The sequence below is a fragment of the Xyrauchen texanus genome, chromosome 2 (assembly GCF_025860055.1).
Source record: "Xyrauchen texanus isolate HMW12.3.18 chromosome 2, RBS_HiC_50CHRs, whole genome shotgun sequence".
Taxonomy (NCBI): Eukaryota; Metazoa; Chordata; class Actinopteri; order Cypriniformes; family Catostomidae; genus Xyrauchen; species Xyrauchen texanus.
In genome coordinates, this window is record NC_068277.1 from 2,392,542 (window position 1) to 2,410,422 (window position 17,881).

At 40.4% G+C, this 17,881-nt stretch overlaps 2 protein-coding genes across 4 annotated transcripts in view; one reads left to right on the plus strand and one right to left on the minus strand.

Annotated features, from left to right (window-relative positions):
- dctn1a (dynactin 1a) overlaps nt 1–7,666 on the plus strand; it is a 44,301-nt gene extending 36,635 nt beyond the window's left edge. The window contains exons 22-29 of one of the 3 annotated variants that reach the window (XM_052140533.1): nt 44–169; nt 357–499; nt 2,447–2,610; nt 3,053–3,183; nt 3,415–3,607; nt 5,384–5,457; nt 5,530–5,619; nt 6,481–7,665. In XM_052140533.1, coding sequence (XP_051996493.1) covers nt 44–169; nt 357–499; nt 2,447–2,610; nt 3,053–3,183; nt 3,415–3,607; nt 5,384–5,457; nt 5,530–5,619; nt 6,481–6,618 — 1,059 coding nt within the window. In that variant the 3' untranslated portion in view covers nt 6,619–7,665. Of the gene's footprint in view, nt 1–43; nt 170–356; nt 500–2,446; nt 2,611–3,052; nt 3,184–3,414; nt 3,608–5,383; nt 5,458–5,529; nt 5,620–6,480 lie in introns of all 3 variants that reach the window. The other 2 variants (XM_052140538.1, XM_052140540.1) reach the window with 2 other exon arrangements.
- A 555-nt stretch (nt 7,667–8,221) lies between these two features.
- epdl1 (ependymin-like 1) lies at nt 8,222–17,790 on the minus strand. The gene is made up of 6 exons (XM_052140573.1): nt 17,551–17,790; nt 12,281–12,315; nt 11,277–11,411; nt 10,917–11,103; nt 8,560–8,647; nt 8,222–8,479 (listed from the first exon to the last, which is right to left on the minus strand). Exons 1-6 carry the CDS (start codon nt 17,657–17,659, stop codon nt 8,365–8,367), a joined length of 669 nt encoding a protein of 222 aa, XP_051996533.1. The 5' UTR covers nt 17,660–17,790; the 3' UTR covers nt 8,222–8,364.
- Between the last annotated feature and the right edge of the window lie 91 nt (nt 17,791–17,881).

Sequence of the window (17,881 nt, forward strand, 5' to 3'; positions counted from 1 at the left end):
CGTGCGTGCGTGTGTGCGCGTGTCTGTGTGTGTGTGTGTCTAGCATCCACCAGTGGAGATCCGTTCATCAGCTGTGAGGGCAGAGATGACAGATGCAGAGGGTTTGGGAAATAAACTAGAAGATCGAGAAACTGTCATCAAAGAACTGAAGAAATCCCTGAAAATCAAGGTGTGATAATCTGTTTTCCTCTTTTAAATGTATAGATGCTTCCTGGAGTAATAATATGAATTATATCTATAAAGAGTATTTGGTTTTGTACTCAACTGAATCACATACAGAAATGTAATAAATAGTTATTAAATTGTGATATGAGAACATGACACATAAATGCATTCCTTTGTTTCGTGTGACTCAGGGCGAGGAGCTGAGTGAAGCAAACGTTCGACTGAGTTTGTTGGAGAAAAAGCTGGACACGTCCACAAAAGACGCAGATGAGCGGGTGGAGAAGATCCAGACCAAACTTGACGACACCGTTTCTCTGCTCAAGAAGAAGGAGAAGTGAGTCTGTGTGTCTTTGCCTTCAGTGTGCTTTAACGGATGAGGGACACGAACTTTTCATTATTACATAAATAGTGTTGTCAATATCGGGGCCGGCGATATAGGGGGACAACTGGACCTTTTGGCCTGGGCTCTCGGGGGGCCCGGACAGTAGCAGTTTAATCACCACGCAATTGTTCGCCCTGTGAGATATCTCAGCAGAAACTGCTTGATTGACATGTTGTTCTGGGACACGATTACGCTGTTGTCAGCGCGCTCAGGTTCACTTTAGATGCCGCCGGGTTCGGGTCAGTTTTTCAACTAAGACTTTGATTTCAGGTTTATTTATGAGAAATTATACAGGCCTTCTGAACTTTTTTGGGCCACTCTCACAGATACACACGAACGGATGAGTTAGGGGCCGTTCACACTAAACGTGTTTTTGCATGGGTATCTTCTGTTTTTCAATGTTTTACTCTGTGAACGCACCCTGAACATCCAGGTAGCGCACGTTGATGGGATAATTTACAATCGAGTCCACACACAAGATAATCAGATGTATAGATCATTAGATAATCCACATGAAGCACAATGTTACATATGACCACCAGGAGATGGCACCAAATACACGACACAGACTCAATGATGACTCAAATGACACAGAATGAAACTCATTCTGTGAAATCTCATGACTAAAATCATGTCTGCATGCTATGCAAACCTTTAGTCATTGTTGTGTTTGCATGTGTAATTAGTTCTTATGTACAATTATTATCTTTTATTTGTTTGGAGATGTTTTTGGACACTATGATCAATTATTTTTGTAATGTTGGAACTTTTGATTTGTCGTATCAACACAAATGTTTTCTCAGATACAGTCGACATGATTGAGAACAAAACAAAAGCAGTTTATCAGAGTCACATTATTTACACCCAGAGATATATCATGTTAAATAATTAAACAATTACATTTGTGGCAGTATCACAATCAATATCATTAAGGTGCGTACACACTGCCAGCGACTTTATCGCTGCAGGTCGCCAGTGGCTGGCGGTGAAGTCGCTAGTGGGTGTTCCCACTACTGGTTGCCTAGTAACGTTTATAAATGACATTCACAGATGCCATTCCATTGCTGTTGACAGCGAATCGCTTTTCTTGCCACTAAAAACAAACATTTTGGAGGGAAAAGACTAAATATAAATGGAATCAGTACATAAAATGCTTTAAATCAAAGATGAATGAGAAACAAGGCGTGCTGTTTGCCATAGCGGCTGTTTATCTGCGGCGAAAATGCAAATGCCGGTCCATAAAATCCCTGTGATCTCAGATACACCTTTCCACGCAGTATTTTTCTTAAAAATGTCCTTGTACGTGGGTGAGACATATCATAGAGCACTGGGAAATTTCTAACAACAAGAATTAGCCTTTCATCCATCTTTCCGTTACTGCAGGAGCTAAGAGAGAGAGAGAAGGATCACGTGAGCTCTCCCGTCGTCTCTCCTATTGGCTGTCGCTTCCGTTAGTCGCTCCAAAGTTGAACTTTTCTCAACTTTGTCGCGTCGCTGGACACGCCCACATCTAGCGCCAACGGTCGCGACAGCTCGTGTCGCCGGAAGTCGCTGTGCTCGCATTGAAAATGAATGGTATTGAGTTGCTGTCGCGCGCGATGTCGCTGGCAGTGTGTACGCACCTTTACAAAAGTGAAAAGTTCTTGTCTTGTCGAGTTATAAGCCTTTCATTTTGGGTATGCAACTGTACAACAGTAAAATCTTAAACACTTTCAGAATTTAAAGTATTAACTCGTCAGACATTAATAAATCTAGTTTGATTCACTGGCCAACTTGTGTTTCAGTCAATTCTTCAGAAAGACTTCTTCGCATATAATTTATTAATGAGTCAGGATTTACGGAATTACAAAAACGTGCTTGTTCTGCGACACCTGTCTAACATAGTCTCTTTCTCTGCAGGGAGTTCGAGGAGACGATGGACGCGCTGCAGGCAGATATTGATCAGTTGGAATCAGAGAAGGCGGAGTTAAAACAGAGGGTCAACAACCAATCACGAGCCGCAGAGGGTTTCCGTGGACCACAAGCATCTGGCATTGCCTCCATTGTCACGGGAACTGCAGCTGGTACACACACATGTGCACAAACACACACGCACACACACACACTTACACATGCGCGCGCACGCACACACACACACACACACACACTCACTTTTGCTTTGCTGTGTAAATGATGTCATTTCATTGGCTTATATTCTTTCTGTATTTTTCTAATGTTGTCTAAAAGGATATGAGTAAACCCACACATTGATATTTCCTGTTGACCTGTATTGACCTTTAACGTGTGTGTGTGTGTCTGTGTGTGTGTCTGTGTGTGTGTGTGTGTGTGTGTGTCTGTGTGTGTGTGTGTGTGTGTCTGTGTGTGTGTGTGTGTGTGTGTGTGTGTCTGTGTGTGTGTCTGTGTGTGTGTCTGTGTGTGTGTGTCTGTGTGTGTCTGTGTGTGTGTGTGTGTGTCTGTGTGTCTGTGTGTCTGTGTGTGTGTGTGTGTGTGTGTGTGTGTGTGTAGGTGGACTGTCGGCAGGTACGGCTGGAGTTTCAGGTGTAGTTCAGGTCGTGGACTCTCCTCTCCTCAAACAACAGATCGACGTGCAGCGACTCGCCATCAAAAATATGAAGAGTGAAAACTACAGACTAAAGGTCGTTCAACATCAACACATCACAAACACTCATCACAGTTCATGCTGTTTTATTGATTATTCTTTTTAAGTAAAATCAGCACTCGACTGAATTAAAAGAACACCGAATAAGAGCGGCAGGTAGAAAGTCACTCGTTTGATGAGAGAAATCAACTGACACACAACAAACATCTGTTCATTTGGATCTGAAGCGCTGAACAGTCAGATTGTAACCTTTGACCTCTGCTCACAGGCTGAGCAGATGCGGGCACAGCTGGCGTCTCTGCCTCTGCTGAAGGTGCCCAACATGACGGGTGTGATGAAAGAGGGTCCCGTACCAGACGGAGTTTCAGGATCACTGTACCGTAAAACAGACCTGCTGTTGAGCAACCTGCTGAAGATGAGTGCGGGGGTTAAAGTCGTCGACATCACCGGAAAAACACCAGGTGAGTGTGTGTGAGAACACCGCAATTATTATCATAGTTATAAAAGTGTTTTTGATAACGTCAATAAAATAATTAGTGCAAAGTAAACAAACAAACAATCAAAAATAAAAATAAACACCGTAAACTTAAACTAAAGGAATAAAAATACAAATAAGTAAACAATTAGCAAAATAGCAAGTGGTCTGTGTATCTCAGCGAGTATTGATCACACCTGGAGTCGTGCTGAGTGACTCCAGTCAGGTCTCCTTAGCAACCAAATTGTCCCGGTTGCTAGGGAGGATAGAGTCACATGGGATAACCTCCTCGTGGTCGCTATAATGTGGTTCTCGCTCTCGGTGGGGCGTGTGGTGAGTTGTGCGTGGATGCCGTGGAGAATAGCGTGAAGCCTCCACACGTGCTATGTCTCCATGGTAACGCACTCAACAAGTCACATGATAAGATGCACGGATTGACGGTCTCGGAGGCAACTGAGGTTCATCCTCCTCCCTGAGTCACTACGCCACCACGATGACATATGGTGTGTTCACATACAACGTAAAGAGAATTTTTGCCTCTCATTGCTCACACGAGTAACGAGAACCCGCGAGTATTCCCGCTTCTCTTCCGGAAAAGGACAGGAGGCGGGGCTTCTACGACTTGGTTCATAGTAAAGTTCAACCAATAGCTGGAATAAAGTAGTCGCGCATATTTTCAGAACTTACCAGGAAGTCCAACTTCCTCGCTCACGTTCATCACACGCATCACACCTCGCACGCTTCACGCCTCAAATACTTGATATTCATTTATATGGACTGCAAAAATTATATTTTCAGTAATTATTATTTTGTTTTATTGTTCAATAGAAACATCCTTTAAACAAGATACATTTGATTAGATATTTGCATTTTGTTTTCTGAAAATACTTGTTTATTTTTAAGAAAAGCAAAACAAACAACAGTATTTCTAAAGCATACAAAACATCATAAACCAAAATGATTTGACCCGTTTGGGAGCAGCCAACACAATATCACCTTTCTTTGTTGTAATTTTATTGCAATTTTGTTTAGGAGGGATTATAATAATAATTCTAATGAGGTTCTTGTCGCAGGTTTTGCTGATATTATATTCAAAGGTGTTGCTTTGTTTTTGATGTAAAAATGAAATATAAATATTATATAATGAATGAAATGGTAAGTGTGATGCGTGTGTGTGTGCGTGTGTGTGATGCGTGTGTGTGCGTGTGATGCGCGTGTGTTTGTGTGTGTGCGTGTGTGATGCGTGTGCGTGTGATGCGCGTGTGTTTGTGTGTGTGCGTGTGTGATGCGTGTGCGTGTGATGCGCGTGTGTTTGTGTGTGTGCGTGTGTGATGCGTGTGCGTGTGATGCGCGTGTGTGTGTGTGTGTGATGCGCGTGTGCGCGCGTGAGTGTGATGCGCGTGTGTGTGATGCGATGCGCGTGTGTTTGTGTGTGTGTGATGCGTGTGTGTGTGCGTGTGATGCGCGCGTGTGATGCGCGTGTGAGTGTGTGTGATGCGCGTGTGTGTGATGTGTGTGTGTGTGTGCGTGTGTGATGCGTGTGTGTGTGAGTGTGATGCGCGTGTGTGTGCGTGTGATGCGCGTGTGAGTGTGTGTGATGCGCGTGTGTGTGATGTGTGTGTGTGTGCGTGTGTGATGCGTGTGTGTGTGAGTGTGATGCGCGTGTGTGTGCGTGTGATGCGCGTGTGTGTGCGTGTGATGCGCGTGTGTGTGTGTGTGTGTGTGTGTGTGCGTGTGTGTTAATCTCTGTGTGTCTCTGCAGCGAGTGCGAGCGCTCAGTTACTGGAACAGACGGCCAGACTGAAATCTCTCAGTGACGCTCTGGAGAAACTGAAGGTCAGTCTGATAATATCTGATCCCAGTTATATTGATGATGAAGTATTAATAATAATATTATAATGTTCTCAGGGTGAAGTATCGCAACACATCGTGTCTCAGCAGCCCGGTGCCCGCGTGCCATCTGATTTCGCCACATTCCCCTCTGCACCTTTTGTCAAGGTTAGATGACACACGTATCTTCACTATAGCCACATGATATAAACAATAACAGCACACACACATCCCATAAAAACTCATCGAATAATAACATTTAACAAATGATATGAGGCAGACAATATTAATGCTTCCTAATGAAGCACATTCCCCACAGCGCTTCCTTCAGCCATTAAACTTTTCATTATTGTCAACCGTGATTTTAATGGTGTGTTTTATTTAGTGTGACTGATTTAAAGGCAGCGTGTAGAACCTGCCAATAAAGTGTGCTGGTCAAATCAATACAAAACTACATCTGAAATATTTTCATTATAGTGTTTGTTTATGGAAGCCCTGAAGCGCAAGCTGGAAAAATATATATATTAGCCTATATCCTACCATTTTATTATTATTATTATTGTTATGTATTTATTTATCCACACACACACACACAAATAAATACTAATTCTTGGGCAGTTGTTTTTATTTTATTTTTAAATTTTTTTTCTGTCCTCTACAAGAGGCAACACAGGCTATTTATTTATTTAGCTAACAATTAGCATGTGGTACCAATCTCAGGCTTGTTCGTTAGCAAGAAAAAAAAACATTTAGAAAGAAAAAAAATCGAATAAAAAAATATTTCAGAGAAAAACAAATGCTTTAAGAATTGTGATTAAATTGTCGCTCATGGACTCAGAGAGGCACAAAGACTCCTAAAAACAGAAGTTCCTGGTGACGTTTTACTCCGCTTACGGTTCAGGGCTTCTGTGTTCTGACTGCCTTTAATTAAAATGTTCTTTATGCACAATCGAATGTTTTATCTGTGATTGATTTCGGGGGGAAATATGAATGTTTTCCTGATGTTTAACCGTCTTGTGTCTCTCTCAGGCGAAAGACGAGCAGAAGAGCGGCTCTGTGTTGGTGGGTAAAGTGATGATCCCATGTGCTCGCGGTAAAGAACAGACGCACTGCCTCGTCCTATCACAGCAGCAGCTGCAGAACGTGCACCGCCTCCTCATGACTTAAACGCTTTTAGTGCCCACACGCTCCACCAATCAGACCTTCCCCCTCACTCAGGAAACCAATCAGGCATCAACTGCCAAACACACGTCAGATAGTCGCGTGAGAACCGCTAAACGAATTCAATCACATCATAGGAAGTCAAAGGTCAGTCCCTAATTTCACAGGTGATCTCTGACATGAAGCTTGCAATACAAGATTGGTTTATTTACATGCTTTTGTTTTTGTTTTGACGTAATCATCTGGATGTTGGTTTCACTTTATGATTTTGTTTAAAGAGGATAAATGTACGACAAATACTCTAATAATTCAGTATTTTGTCTCGTTTTCCAGTAAAACATCTTAAATGTTATATTTGCGTAAGATAATTCACAATAGAAGATTTCTTGAAATACTTTTCTTTTCATTTTGAAACTGATATGAAGATATTTTACTGGAAACACGTTTGAAGTGTCGGCCGCTGTAGATCTGCACCGATAACAGATGCATTAACAGATAAAACTTCTGGAAACATTGTTATAATAATTCTCACGGGGTAAAGCACAAATATCTGATGTCCTGTCGTTTCATGGGCTGTTCCAGTCACGCAGTGTTTTACTAGTTTATGCATTTGACACGTTTCTTCAACTGCAATAAAGGTGGAAACAAAGTTACAGTGTGTCTGAAGTCACTCATGTGCCAAACTTGACCATGAATCTCTCTAGATTTAAAAGTCATTGAAGCCGAACTGTAACGATGATCGGCACAAGCTCACGCCGGTGGTCCATCTGGGGTTTTTGAGGGTCCCTCTTCAGCGGAATATCAAGCAAACACACACGAGAGGTCGCGGTTATTTTTACTGAATTTTTATATCCGGAATTTATTATTAAATGAAATTAATTTAGATCATTATATTTTATTTGAATAGTTTTCAGTTATGTGTAACATAAAACTACATTGTTTTTATCAAATCCTCTCAACAAAATGTGATGCACTTTACTAAATATCTACATTGTTATTAAAGTAAATATTACGTTTCTATAATAGTAACATATTTTGGCCTTGACTACCAGGGGCCCCTGACTGCCCAGGGGGCCCTTGACTGCCCAGGGGGCCTTGACTGCCCAGGGGGGCCCTTGACTACTGGGGGCCCTTGACTGCCCAGGGGGGCCCTTGACTACTGGGGGCCCTTGACTGTCCAGGGGGGCCTTGACTACAGGGGGCCCTTGAGTGCCCAGGGGGCCCATGACTACAGGGGGGCCCATGACTGCCCAGGGGGGCCCTTGACTACCGGGGGGCCCTTAGCTTTAAGGTTACGCAAACCCCCTGCTCGAAAATCCATCAACAATGAAAACGAAGGGTAACTTTTGGAAGGGGGCCCTTGGAGATAATTGGCCCCGGGGCCTTTGCAAGACATAGTCCGTCCCTGCCGCCAAGTGACAAAATGACACCCATCCCAAGTCCCGATCGTTACAACCTTTTAACAGCTTTGTTACGCTAAAATATTTTCCATGTCTGGAAAAACTGCATTGTAAAATTCCCGGTTTTCCAGGACACATGGAATCCTGAAGCGTTTCTAGTCGTCTCCAAGCTGAAATTCAAGATTTACACACCACAGACAAAATGTTTGAAGCATAAAACTTTTATTTTTCCTTAAATGATTAAAGTGCTTTTATGGAAAGTGAGCACGACTACAGATTGTGTTTGGATGTTCTTTTGATTATTAATATTATAGTAATCACTGCTTCAACACATTCCTGTTGTAGATGTTCCTCAGAGAAAGCCGCTGAAGAAATCAAGCGTCTTGTCTTCTGTTTGTGTGTCAGTACAGAATGACGGAGGAATGAACTGATCGGGGTCTTCGATCCCTTTTACTGCGTCAAAGTATCTGAACAAATACAACAGTTATTAATATTACATCATAACTTCATACAGGAAATAGATGCAAAGTATCATATAAAGGCTCACGTCGTGACCACCCATCCAGTCTCCGCTGAGTGGTATAAGGTCGACACCGGGATGCATCCGAACTCGGTAACTGTTGCTAGGTATTTACCTGTGAATAAAGTACTTCAATGTAAACGTAATGTATGCAACAATTACAAACATTCAACAAACAATGAAATCAAGCACAATGTCTCACTGCAATTTTAGTAGCCAACATTTCTAAATGTGATCGTCTTCATTTAATCACACATAATGCCGAGATAACATGAATTACTTTAATACGGTATGTTTAATGTATTTATTATATAATAATGAGCACTCATTTGCATGCTCTCTAAACCTTTAGCTCAAAATTTAGATTTAACATTTATATTTAATTTTCATATTTAGGATTAATATCAACATTTATCAGTTATTTTACACATTAATATCTTATTTTCTGTGAAACTGCTTTGAAATGATCATTTTTTTTTTATTTGTGAGAAACGTTATGCAAATAAAAGTGACTTGATTTGAATTTACAGAAGATATAGATTCAGGTTTCATATTTAACCCTTTAAGCTCAGATGGGTCGACTGACAAGTGTTCAGTTTTGAAAATTCATAAAACAAAATTTGCTCTATTATTATTGCATCAGTAAAAACATCAAACTGATCAAATATTCATGTGTCAGATGTTGCTGGAAAGATCTCAAAGTAAAATACAACCAGACTATTTGTTTTACTCACAGACACAAATATAGCGAGTAACAGATAAATATATGTCTTTGACATACATGTTACATGTGAACAGGTGTTGCTAATACGCTGCATTTTCCCTTATAATATACCAAAAAATGAAGGGTACATAAAACATCACATATGATTATTTAGAGTCTGTGATTATCTGTCAATCGAGTCCACACACAAGATAATCAGATGTATAGATCATTAGATAATCCACATGAAGCACAATGTTACATATGACCACCAGGAGATGGCGCCAAATACACGACACAGACTCAATGATGACTCAGATGACACAGAATGAAACTCATTCTGTGAAATCTCATGACTAAAATCATGTGTGCATGCTATGCAAACCTTTAGTCATTGTTGTGTTTGCATGTGTAATTAGTTCTTATGTACAATTATTATCTTTTATTTGTTTGGAGATGTTTTTGGACACTATGATACATTATATTTGTAATGTTGGAACTTTTGATTTGTCATATCAACACAAAGGTTCTCAGATACAGTCAACATGATGACAAAACAAAAGCAGTTTTTCGGAGCCACATTATCTACATCGAGAGATATATCATGTCTCGGTAATTATGTGTAATTTTTCAGCAGTTTTTTAGGCTGAGCGTCTCAGAATGTATCATAATCGATATCAATAAATAATTAGAAAGTTTTCTTTACAATGAAACCAAACACTTGATGCTCCTTATTTTGTTTTTTTGTTAGAAGTCTTTAATTTTGGGTATGCCACTGAAACGGGACATTTTTAAAAACACCTTCAGAGATTAAAGGGTTAAACAGATATTACACAAATAAATGCATATAAATAGATACTTGTTTTGTTTTTACGTTTACATTTATGATAATCTGAGTAGCTCGAAAATGAGTCGTTTTTGTTGCTTAATCTGTGAAAACATGACTAATTGTAACGTTCTACCTGTCTGCCTGTCTATCTATCTACATGTCTGTCTGCCTGTCTATCTATCTACCTGTCTGCCTGTCTAACTACATGTCTGTCTGTCTGTCTATCTACCTGTCTGCCTGTCTATCTATCTACATGTCTGTCTGCCTGTCTGTCTATCTACCTGTCTGCCTGTCTGTCTGCCTGTCTATCTACATGTCTGTCTGCCTGTCTATCTATCTACATGTCTGCCTGTCTATCTGTCTGCCTGTCTGTCTATCTACCTGTTTGCCTGTCTATCTACCTGTCTGTCTGTCTGTATTCCTATCTATCTACCTGTCTGTATTCCTATCTATCTACCTGTCTGTCTGTCAGTCTATCTATATGTCTGTCTTTAATACATATCTGTCTTTCTGTCTATATCTGCCTGTCTATCTGTCTACCTGCCTGTCTGTCTATCTGCCTGTCTTTCTGTCTATCTGCCTGTCTGTCTGTCTATCTGCCTGTCTGTCTGTCTGTATCTATTTGTCTGTCTATCATATATCTGTCTACCTGTCTATCTATCTCTTTGTCTGTCTGTTTTATTTTATCTTTATGTCTGTCTGTTTATCCTGATCACTAACAACTACAATAATAATAATAAAGTATTCCAGTAAATTCTTTGGTCACAGGATCCATTTGCAAAGCTAGAGCTGCACGTGTCGATGAGGTAAACCGTATTCGACTGTGTCACTGCAAAAGTGCCGTGACTTCACCTTGAGTCTCAGGTACGACTCCAGTCCAGGTGTTGACCAGCAGACCTTCGCCTGGCGCTGACGAACTGCCCATCACCACCTGTGCCAGCAGCGAGGCGTTGCGTGGAATCTCTGTGGGGTGGAAGGTGGCGTGGAGAGGATTCTTCTGACACGTCTTGTTCTTGTGGTCGATGGTGTAAACGACACCCTGATGAAATAATGCAATGACGATGAGCACTTTCATCATGTCATATTTACTGAAGAATTGAACATCACGGAAATCTCAGGAGCGTCTTCAGTAAATTACTGCTGACCATGTTTATTTATGGACATTCGTGTAGATGTGGTTAATGAATTCACATGGTGAGTACTTTATTTTACCTCCCGAAAGAGGAACAGCATATTCAGATGGAAGGATTTGCTGTCATGTTGTCCAAATTCCCATAAGCGGATACGCTGCCCAAAAGCATCATAGCGATATTTAGCAAACGCCCAGTCCTGACCGTCTCTAGCACTCTGAGAGAAAAGAGAGAAAGTTTAAGAACAATAGAGCGCAACAGCGATCGCCCACTTTTTCGGCCATCTTTGTTCATAACAGTTGTGCGCCAGGATCTGAACCAACCAGCCCTGAGGTGAATCACAACCATCTTTGATTTGAACCAAAACAGCTAATTAAATATTCCATTACCCACAATCCTGAGGGGGAAAATCCACCAATCAGAGCATCGCTGTGGACAAAGTGCGCCAAAAGAGCTCTGCAGCCCACGCTCTCAAATGACTTGCGTATTTGCAAATATCTGAATATTTTGCAATAAAATCTAGATATATCACACATAATAACAACAACGTTAAATGAATAGTTTCATGTTTTTCCATCGTTTTTAATTTGATTACGTAATTCGCAATGCATCATGGGATTGTAGTTCCTTCGCTCATTAAAGACGTTAACTACACAGTCTTGCATCTTTGTCTTTCTGTCAGTTTGAGATGTTTAGATTGACCTCGCGCTGATTGGTTCGGTTTATGGTGGTTTAACGTTTTTACGAAATTTCTATGGAAGAAGTAAATGAAACAAAATACGCTACTTTTAAAACAAGATGGAGGAAAAGTGGGCAGGCACTCTGTGTTCACTGACTCACTTATTAAAAATATATATATATTTTAAGTAAGTTAATTGCAAAATATGCAGATATATACAAATATAGAAATGCTTTGGTGAATAATGATGTGTATATATTTATTGACCTCTATTATAGGCTAATATTAAAAATGAATTTTTTTTGGATGTGATTTTTTACTGTTTTAGTTTCCAGCCTTCATTAATTGTCCAATATTACTAAAATTACTCAAACAAAAGCCCAAAAATACAATCCTGCATTACTCACCACACTCAGACTGCCGGACAGCAGCGGCGGCGAGCCTGTGAATAGAGTTGCAGATGAATTATTTAAATGCACAACATGAAAAACTCTTTTAAACCATGAACAAATGAACCTGAGATGAAACCAGATCCGTGTCATCGGTCTTAATCTACATGATGTGTTTATTTGTATGTTTATGTCCTTGACTAACACTGTCGATCCCATCTATACTCATGCAAGTAATATTCATGCAGTATTAAGAGACCGCGTGGGATATTTGTACTCATCTCACCGTTTCAAATCAACTAGTGAAGAGAGATTCTCGACACACTCGATCTTTCCTCGCAATAGTCTCCTTCAGATAAAGCTGTAAATCACACTATCAACAAATAATAATGTTATTAGATAAATGTGATTGTTTTCAGCAATCTAAGTTGGATATTTTTTACGAGATCGTACGATTTCATCATGTATAAATACCCGGATGTCTAATGCAGAAGAGCAAGTTTCGTGCACAAGTCGTTTATTTTATCCCCCTTTTCCCACTCCTTAGCAGGTCCTCGTGGTGGCGCGGTTACTCGCCTCAATCGTCAAAAAGTCGCCTCAGCTTCCGAGACCGTCAAGCCGCGCATCTGATCACGTGACTCATTGTGCATGACACCGCGGAGACTCACAGCATGTGGAGACTCATGCTACTCTCCACGATCCACACACAACTCACCACACGCCCCATTGAGAGAACCACTAATCACCACCACGAGGAGGTTACCCCATGTGACTCTACCCTCCCTAGCAACCGGGACAATTTGGTAACCCCATGTGACTCTACCCTCCCTAGCAACCGGGACAGTTTGGTAACCCCATGTGACTCTACCCTCCCTAGCAACCGGGACAATTTGGTAACCCCATGTGACTCTACCCTCCCTAGCAACCGGGACAATTTGGTAACCCCATGTGACTCTACCCTCCCTAGCAACTGGGACAATTTGGTTACCCCATGTGACTCTACCCTCCCTAGCAACCGGGACAATTTGGTAACCCCATGTGACTCTACCCTCCCTAGCAACCGGGACAATTTGGTTACCACATGTGACTCTACCCTCCCTAGCAACCGGGACAATTTGGATACCCCATGTGACTCTACCCTCCCTAGCAACCGGGACAATTTGGTAACCCCATGTGACTCTACCCTCCCTAGCAACCGGGACAATTTGGTTACCCCATGTGACTGTACCCTCCCTAGCAACCGGGACAATTTGGTTACCACATGTGACTCTACCCTCCCTAGCAACTGGGACAATTTGGATACCCCATGTGACTCTACCCTCCCTAGCAACCGGGACAATTTGGTTACCCCATGTGACTCTACCCTCCCTAGCAACCGGGACAATTTGGTTACCCCATGTGACTCGACCCTCCCTAGCAACCGGGACAATTTGGTTACCCCATGTGATTCGACCCTCCCTAGCAACCGGGACACCCCATGTGACTCGACCCTCCCTAGCAACCGGGACAATTTGGTTACCCCATGTGACTCGACCCTCCCTAGCAACCGGGACAATTTGGTTACCCCATGTGACTCGACCCTCCCTAGCAACCGGGACAATTTGGTTACCCCATGTGACTCGACCCTCCCTAGCAACCGGGACAATTTGGTGACTGGAGTCACTCAGCACACACTGGATTCAAACTCACGACTCCAGGTGTGATAGTCAGCATCAATACTCGCTGAGATACAGACCCCCAAATTTGCCAAATTTCGAGAAGTCGTATGAATCCTGACGATTTTGCCGCGAGTGTGTAGAAATTATTCCGTGACTACATTAAAAAGGTATTTATATTTTACAGATGTAATTTAATGTTGGCAAACAAACAAAGTACATAAATAAAACATTTAAATTCTCACTTTTAAAACTATTTAATATGTTGAATTATTTTATTAAACACGTACATTTAACGTTTCCTGGCTTTTTACCCGCAGTCCCGTCTGCAGGACATCTGACACAACTTCTGTAATATTTTCAAATTTTCCACGAACGTCCGAAACGTTCGCTAGTTTTATTTAGTGACATGTGACCTGCAATCTATTCACACACACACACACACACACACACACACACACCTGCTTTACATCATACACACACACACACCTGCTTTACATCATACACTGCTTTGCGTGTGAAAATGTTGTTTTTAAAATATTCAAATCTATTTAACTTCCTGGTCATGTGACCTGATGATGTCACACACCTATAACAGTACATGGCGTGTTTATGTATTTAAAACAGTTTGGTGTATTTGTCCTATATTAAGTTTAAAGAAATATTAAAATACAGTCATGATATAAGTCACGTGACATGTGTGAATGCATTACAGGTGTTCTGACATCAGCAGGTCATTAAAAACAACATTTCTGGCATTCCTGATTCTGTTAAGTAGGTGAAATGCAGTTTTAAGTTGTATAACATCATTACATATCAAAGCGAATAAGCCATATAGTGCTTTTAATATGAGTTAAGCATGTTTTATTCCTTGTTTGACAGTATTATGTAAAACGTTACGTATGTTTTATAACTGGGTGATTCTTTAACTATGGTACTTTTCTTGTCCATGGATGAAATAATAAAATCTAAAAAACATTTCTTCTTTTTTGTTTTTGTCACATTTACTTCACCCTAAGGGGAACTTATAAAAAATGTATCATGGGTCAATCATTCTTTTTATTATATAATATGAGGCCTTTTATGCATGGTTTTTACTGTTCCCTCTGTCCCTAAGCCAGACTTTGTACCCTCAACCTTGCTTAATTCTAAATTAAATATTTAAATAATGTAGATTTCAAGTAAAAATGATAAAATAATGTCTATTTCAATTATACATATTATATATTGCAATATTTATTCACATTTTCCTATATTTTTCATAAGTAGAACCCTTGTCCCTTGGGTTCACTGTCATTTCCACCACACTGTACAAAATAGAATCCTGGGATCATTGCTTTAGGTGTGTATACTTAGTAACCATAGCAACAGAAACTCTGCAGTGGAACACATGGCTGGGTGAAAGGGTGACCTCTTCAGGGAGTAATGAAAAGAAGAAAAATCAAGGTAAATATCACTAAAACTGAGAATGTTTTTTGGTCGTCATTTCCAAACTGCTCATATTTCACATGGACGTAAAAATAACTGGATAAATTTAATTTAATAATGTGTAATTGGTGTATATTTAATGCTAACTCTAAAACTAATATTAGCAGGCTAACATAGCATGATATTTTAGAGGGAAAGGGGGGAAATGTCATTTCCACCACGGTGTTCAATGTGGTGGTAAAGACAGGTTGTGGTGGAAATGACATTGTTCATGCTAAACAGCTAATTTTTTGGGCTATAATACTAAAACTTTAATGTAAAAAAATACATATTTCCTTACTACCTTAACTTAATTATATTTTATTATTTACTATTGTTACAATATTGTTGTAAATAAGAGAACAATAGATAAGTAAGTTTGACATGATGTCTTGGCTCTTTCTTTAAGATGGCAAGCAATACCACAGCACAGATGTCAAGATCATATAGAGAAAGAATAAAATCAGATCCACTTAAATATGCAGAGTCCCTCAAGAAGGACCGAGAAAGATACCTGAAGAAAAAGCAACAAGGTGTTGTTAAATCACTGCTTTTGTGCAGATCCCCATCCTTGCCAGTGTTTTGGTCTCAATAATGTCAACATACTGGGAGCACAGAACGTGGAGACCACTGGGATCACCAGTTCAAGCACTCTTACCAGCACCTCTCAACCCATCATAGACCTGCATGAGGGACTGATTGGAAGTTGGTGTGTGGTACGGTATGATGGGGATCCTTACTCTGGCATTATACAGGATCTGGACCCTGAGGGTTGTGCTCTGGTGAGAACCATGAGTCATATTGGCAAAAACAAATTCTTCTGGCCTATGAGAGACGATGTAATTTGGTACTGGCCAGAAGATGTGATCAGGCTGGTCCCAGAGCCTCCACCAGTAACAAAGAGGCATGTGATGGTGGAGCCAACAGTTTGGAAGGAAATATGCTCTGTTCTTGACCATGAAACATAACTGAACCTCTGGCCATGCAAGTTTAACAAATACAGTATTTAGCAAATACAATGTCTATTTAGTCAGATTCAAGTTGTTATTCCACATGATAACGTTTGACAGTACATGGATTTACGACATAACACACATGTCAGTAACGTTTAAGTACAGAGTGTTTACTCTGGTTCAGCATATAGGCTAAGTTTTCGATTTCAAAATATTGCCTATTTTATCTGTTATTCAACTGGTTATATTAAGGTTACATTAAGGTAATGATGACATAAAGGGTTTGCTCTAGTTTGTCCTAGTTCAGCATGTAGAAAACAGTGAAGAAATTATTTGCTGATTTTTAACACATTCATGTTTTTCCATTGTTTTTCATTTACAAATATTGATATGTTTTTGTTCACTAATGCTGTTGCTTATTGATTTGCTCTGGTTCACCACATAGAGCAGTAGAAAAATTGTTTTTAATTGGAAGTTGCCTATCTTTGTCATTTCCGCCACACACGGTCTCTTCCGCCACGCCATGTCATTTCCACCACAACACATATTTTAAAGTAAAACATATAAAAACATACAATCAAACCAACTATATTCAGTGGTGTTGATAATTGTGCAGTTAGGGGTAAGGCATGTGTATACACTTTGAGAAATACATGATTTTGAGCTATGATAAGTAAATGAAATGTTCCAGTGATCTAGTTTTAGGTGTTTTTTAGTGTAAACGTTGGAAAATCTTTACAGTTACATTTCTGAAAAATAAATAAATTACAAATTTGATCAGAGATGTGTGTGCTGTTTAATAAAATATATTTATAACAGAAGATTTTTAATTATTTTCTCTTCAAAACACGTTTTGCTATGTGATGGAAATGACCGTTTTCTTGGACTGTCAGATAAAAATGGCAATATATATATATTATTCAATACAAATCATCACAGCCAACTTAAGGGAAGGTTTCTAGACAGATTGAGAAACCAACTGATACTAAAAAACTGTTTGTAGAAATGTTTTTATTTTCTGAAACTGTCTAGCTCAGAGAGTACCATAGTTGAAGAATCACCCAACTACAGAATAATGTGGTTTTCACGGACCTGTTTCACACTTTACAGACGCGCTAAACTCCATTATAATATATATATAAACACAATAAACATGCTTACCGTGTACATGACGGTATGAATGAGTTATTTAGTGTTATATTCACACACTTACGGCATGGATGTGGCTTCTGTGCCAAACATGTTTCTGTCAGAAACAGCAACAGACCAAAGAAAAGCGACGTCCTCATGATGAATCCTGCAGCACAATCACTCGATATCATCAGATTCCAGTTGTGTTGCCAAACATGAACCGACAACACCGATCTTACATCACCTGTGTGCGAGTGTGTGTGTATATGTGTGTGTGCGCGCGCGCGCGCGTGTGTGTATGTGTGTGCGCGCGCGTGTGAGTGTGTGTGTATGTGCGCGCGCGCGTGTGTGTCTGTCTGTGTGTGTGCGCGCGTGTGTGAGTGTGTGCTCGCGCGCGCGTGTGTGTGTGTGTG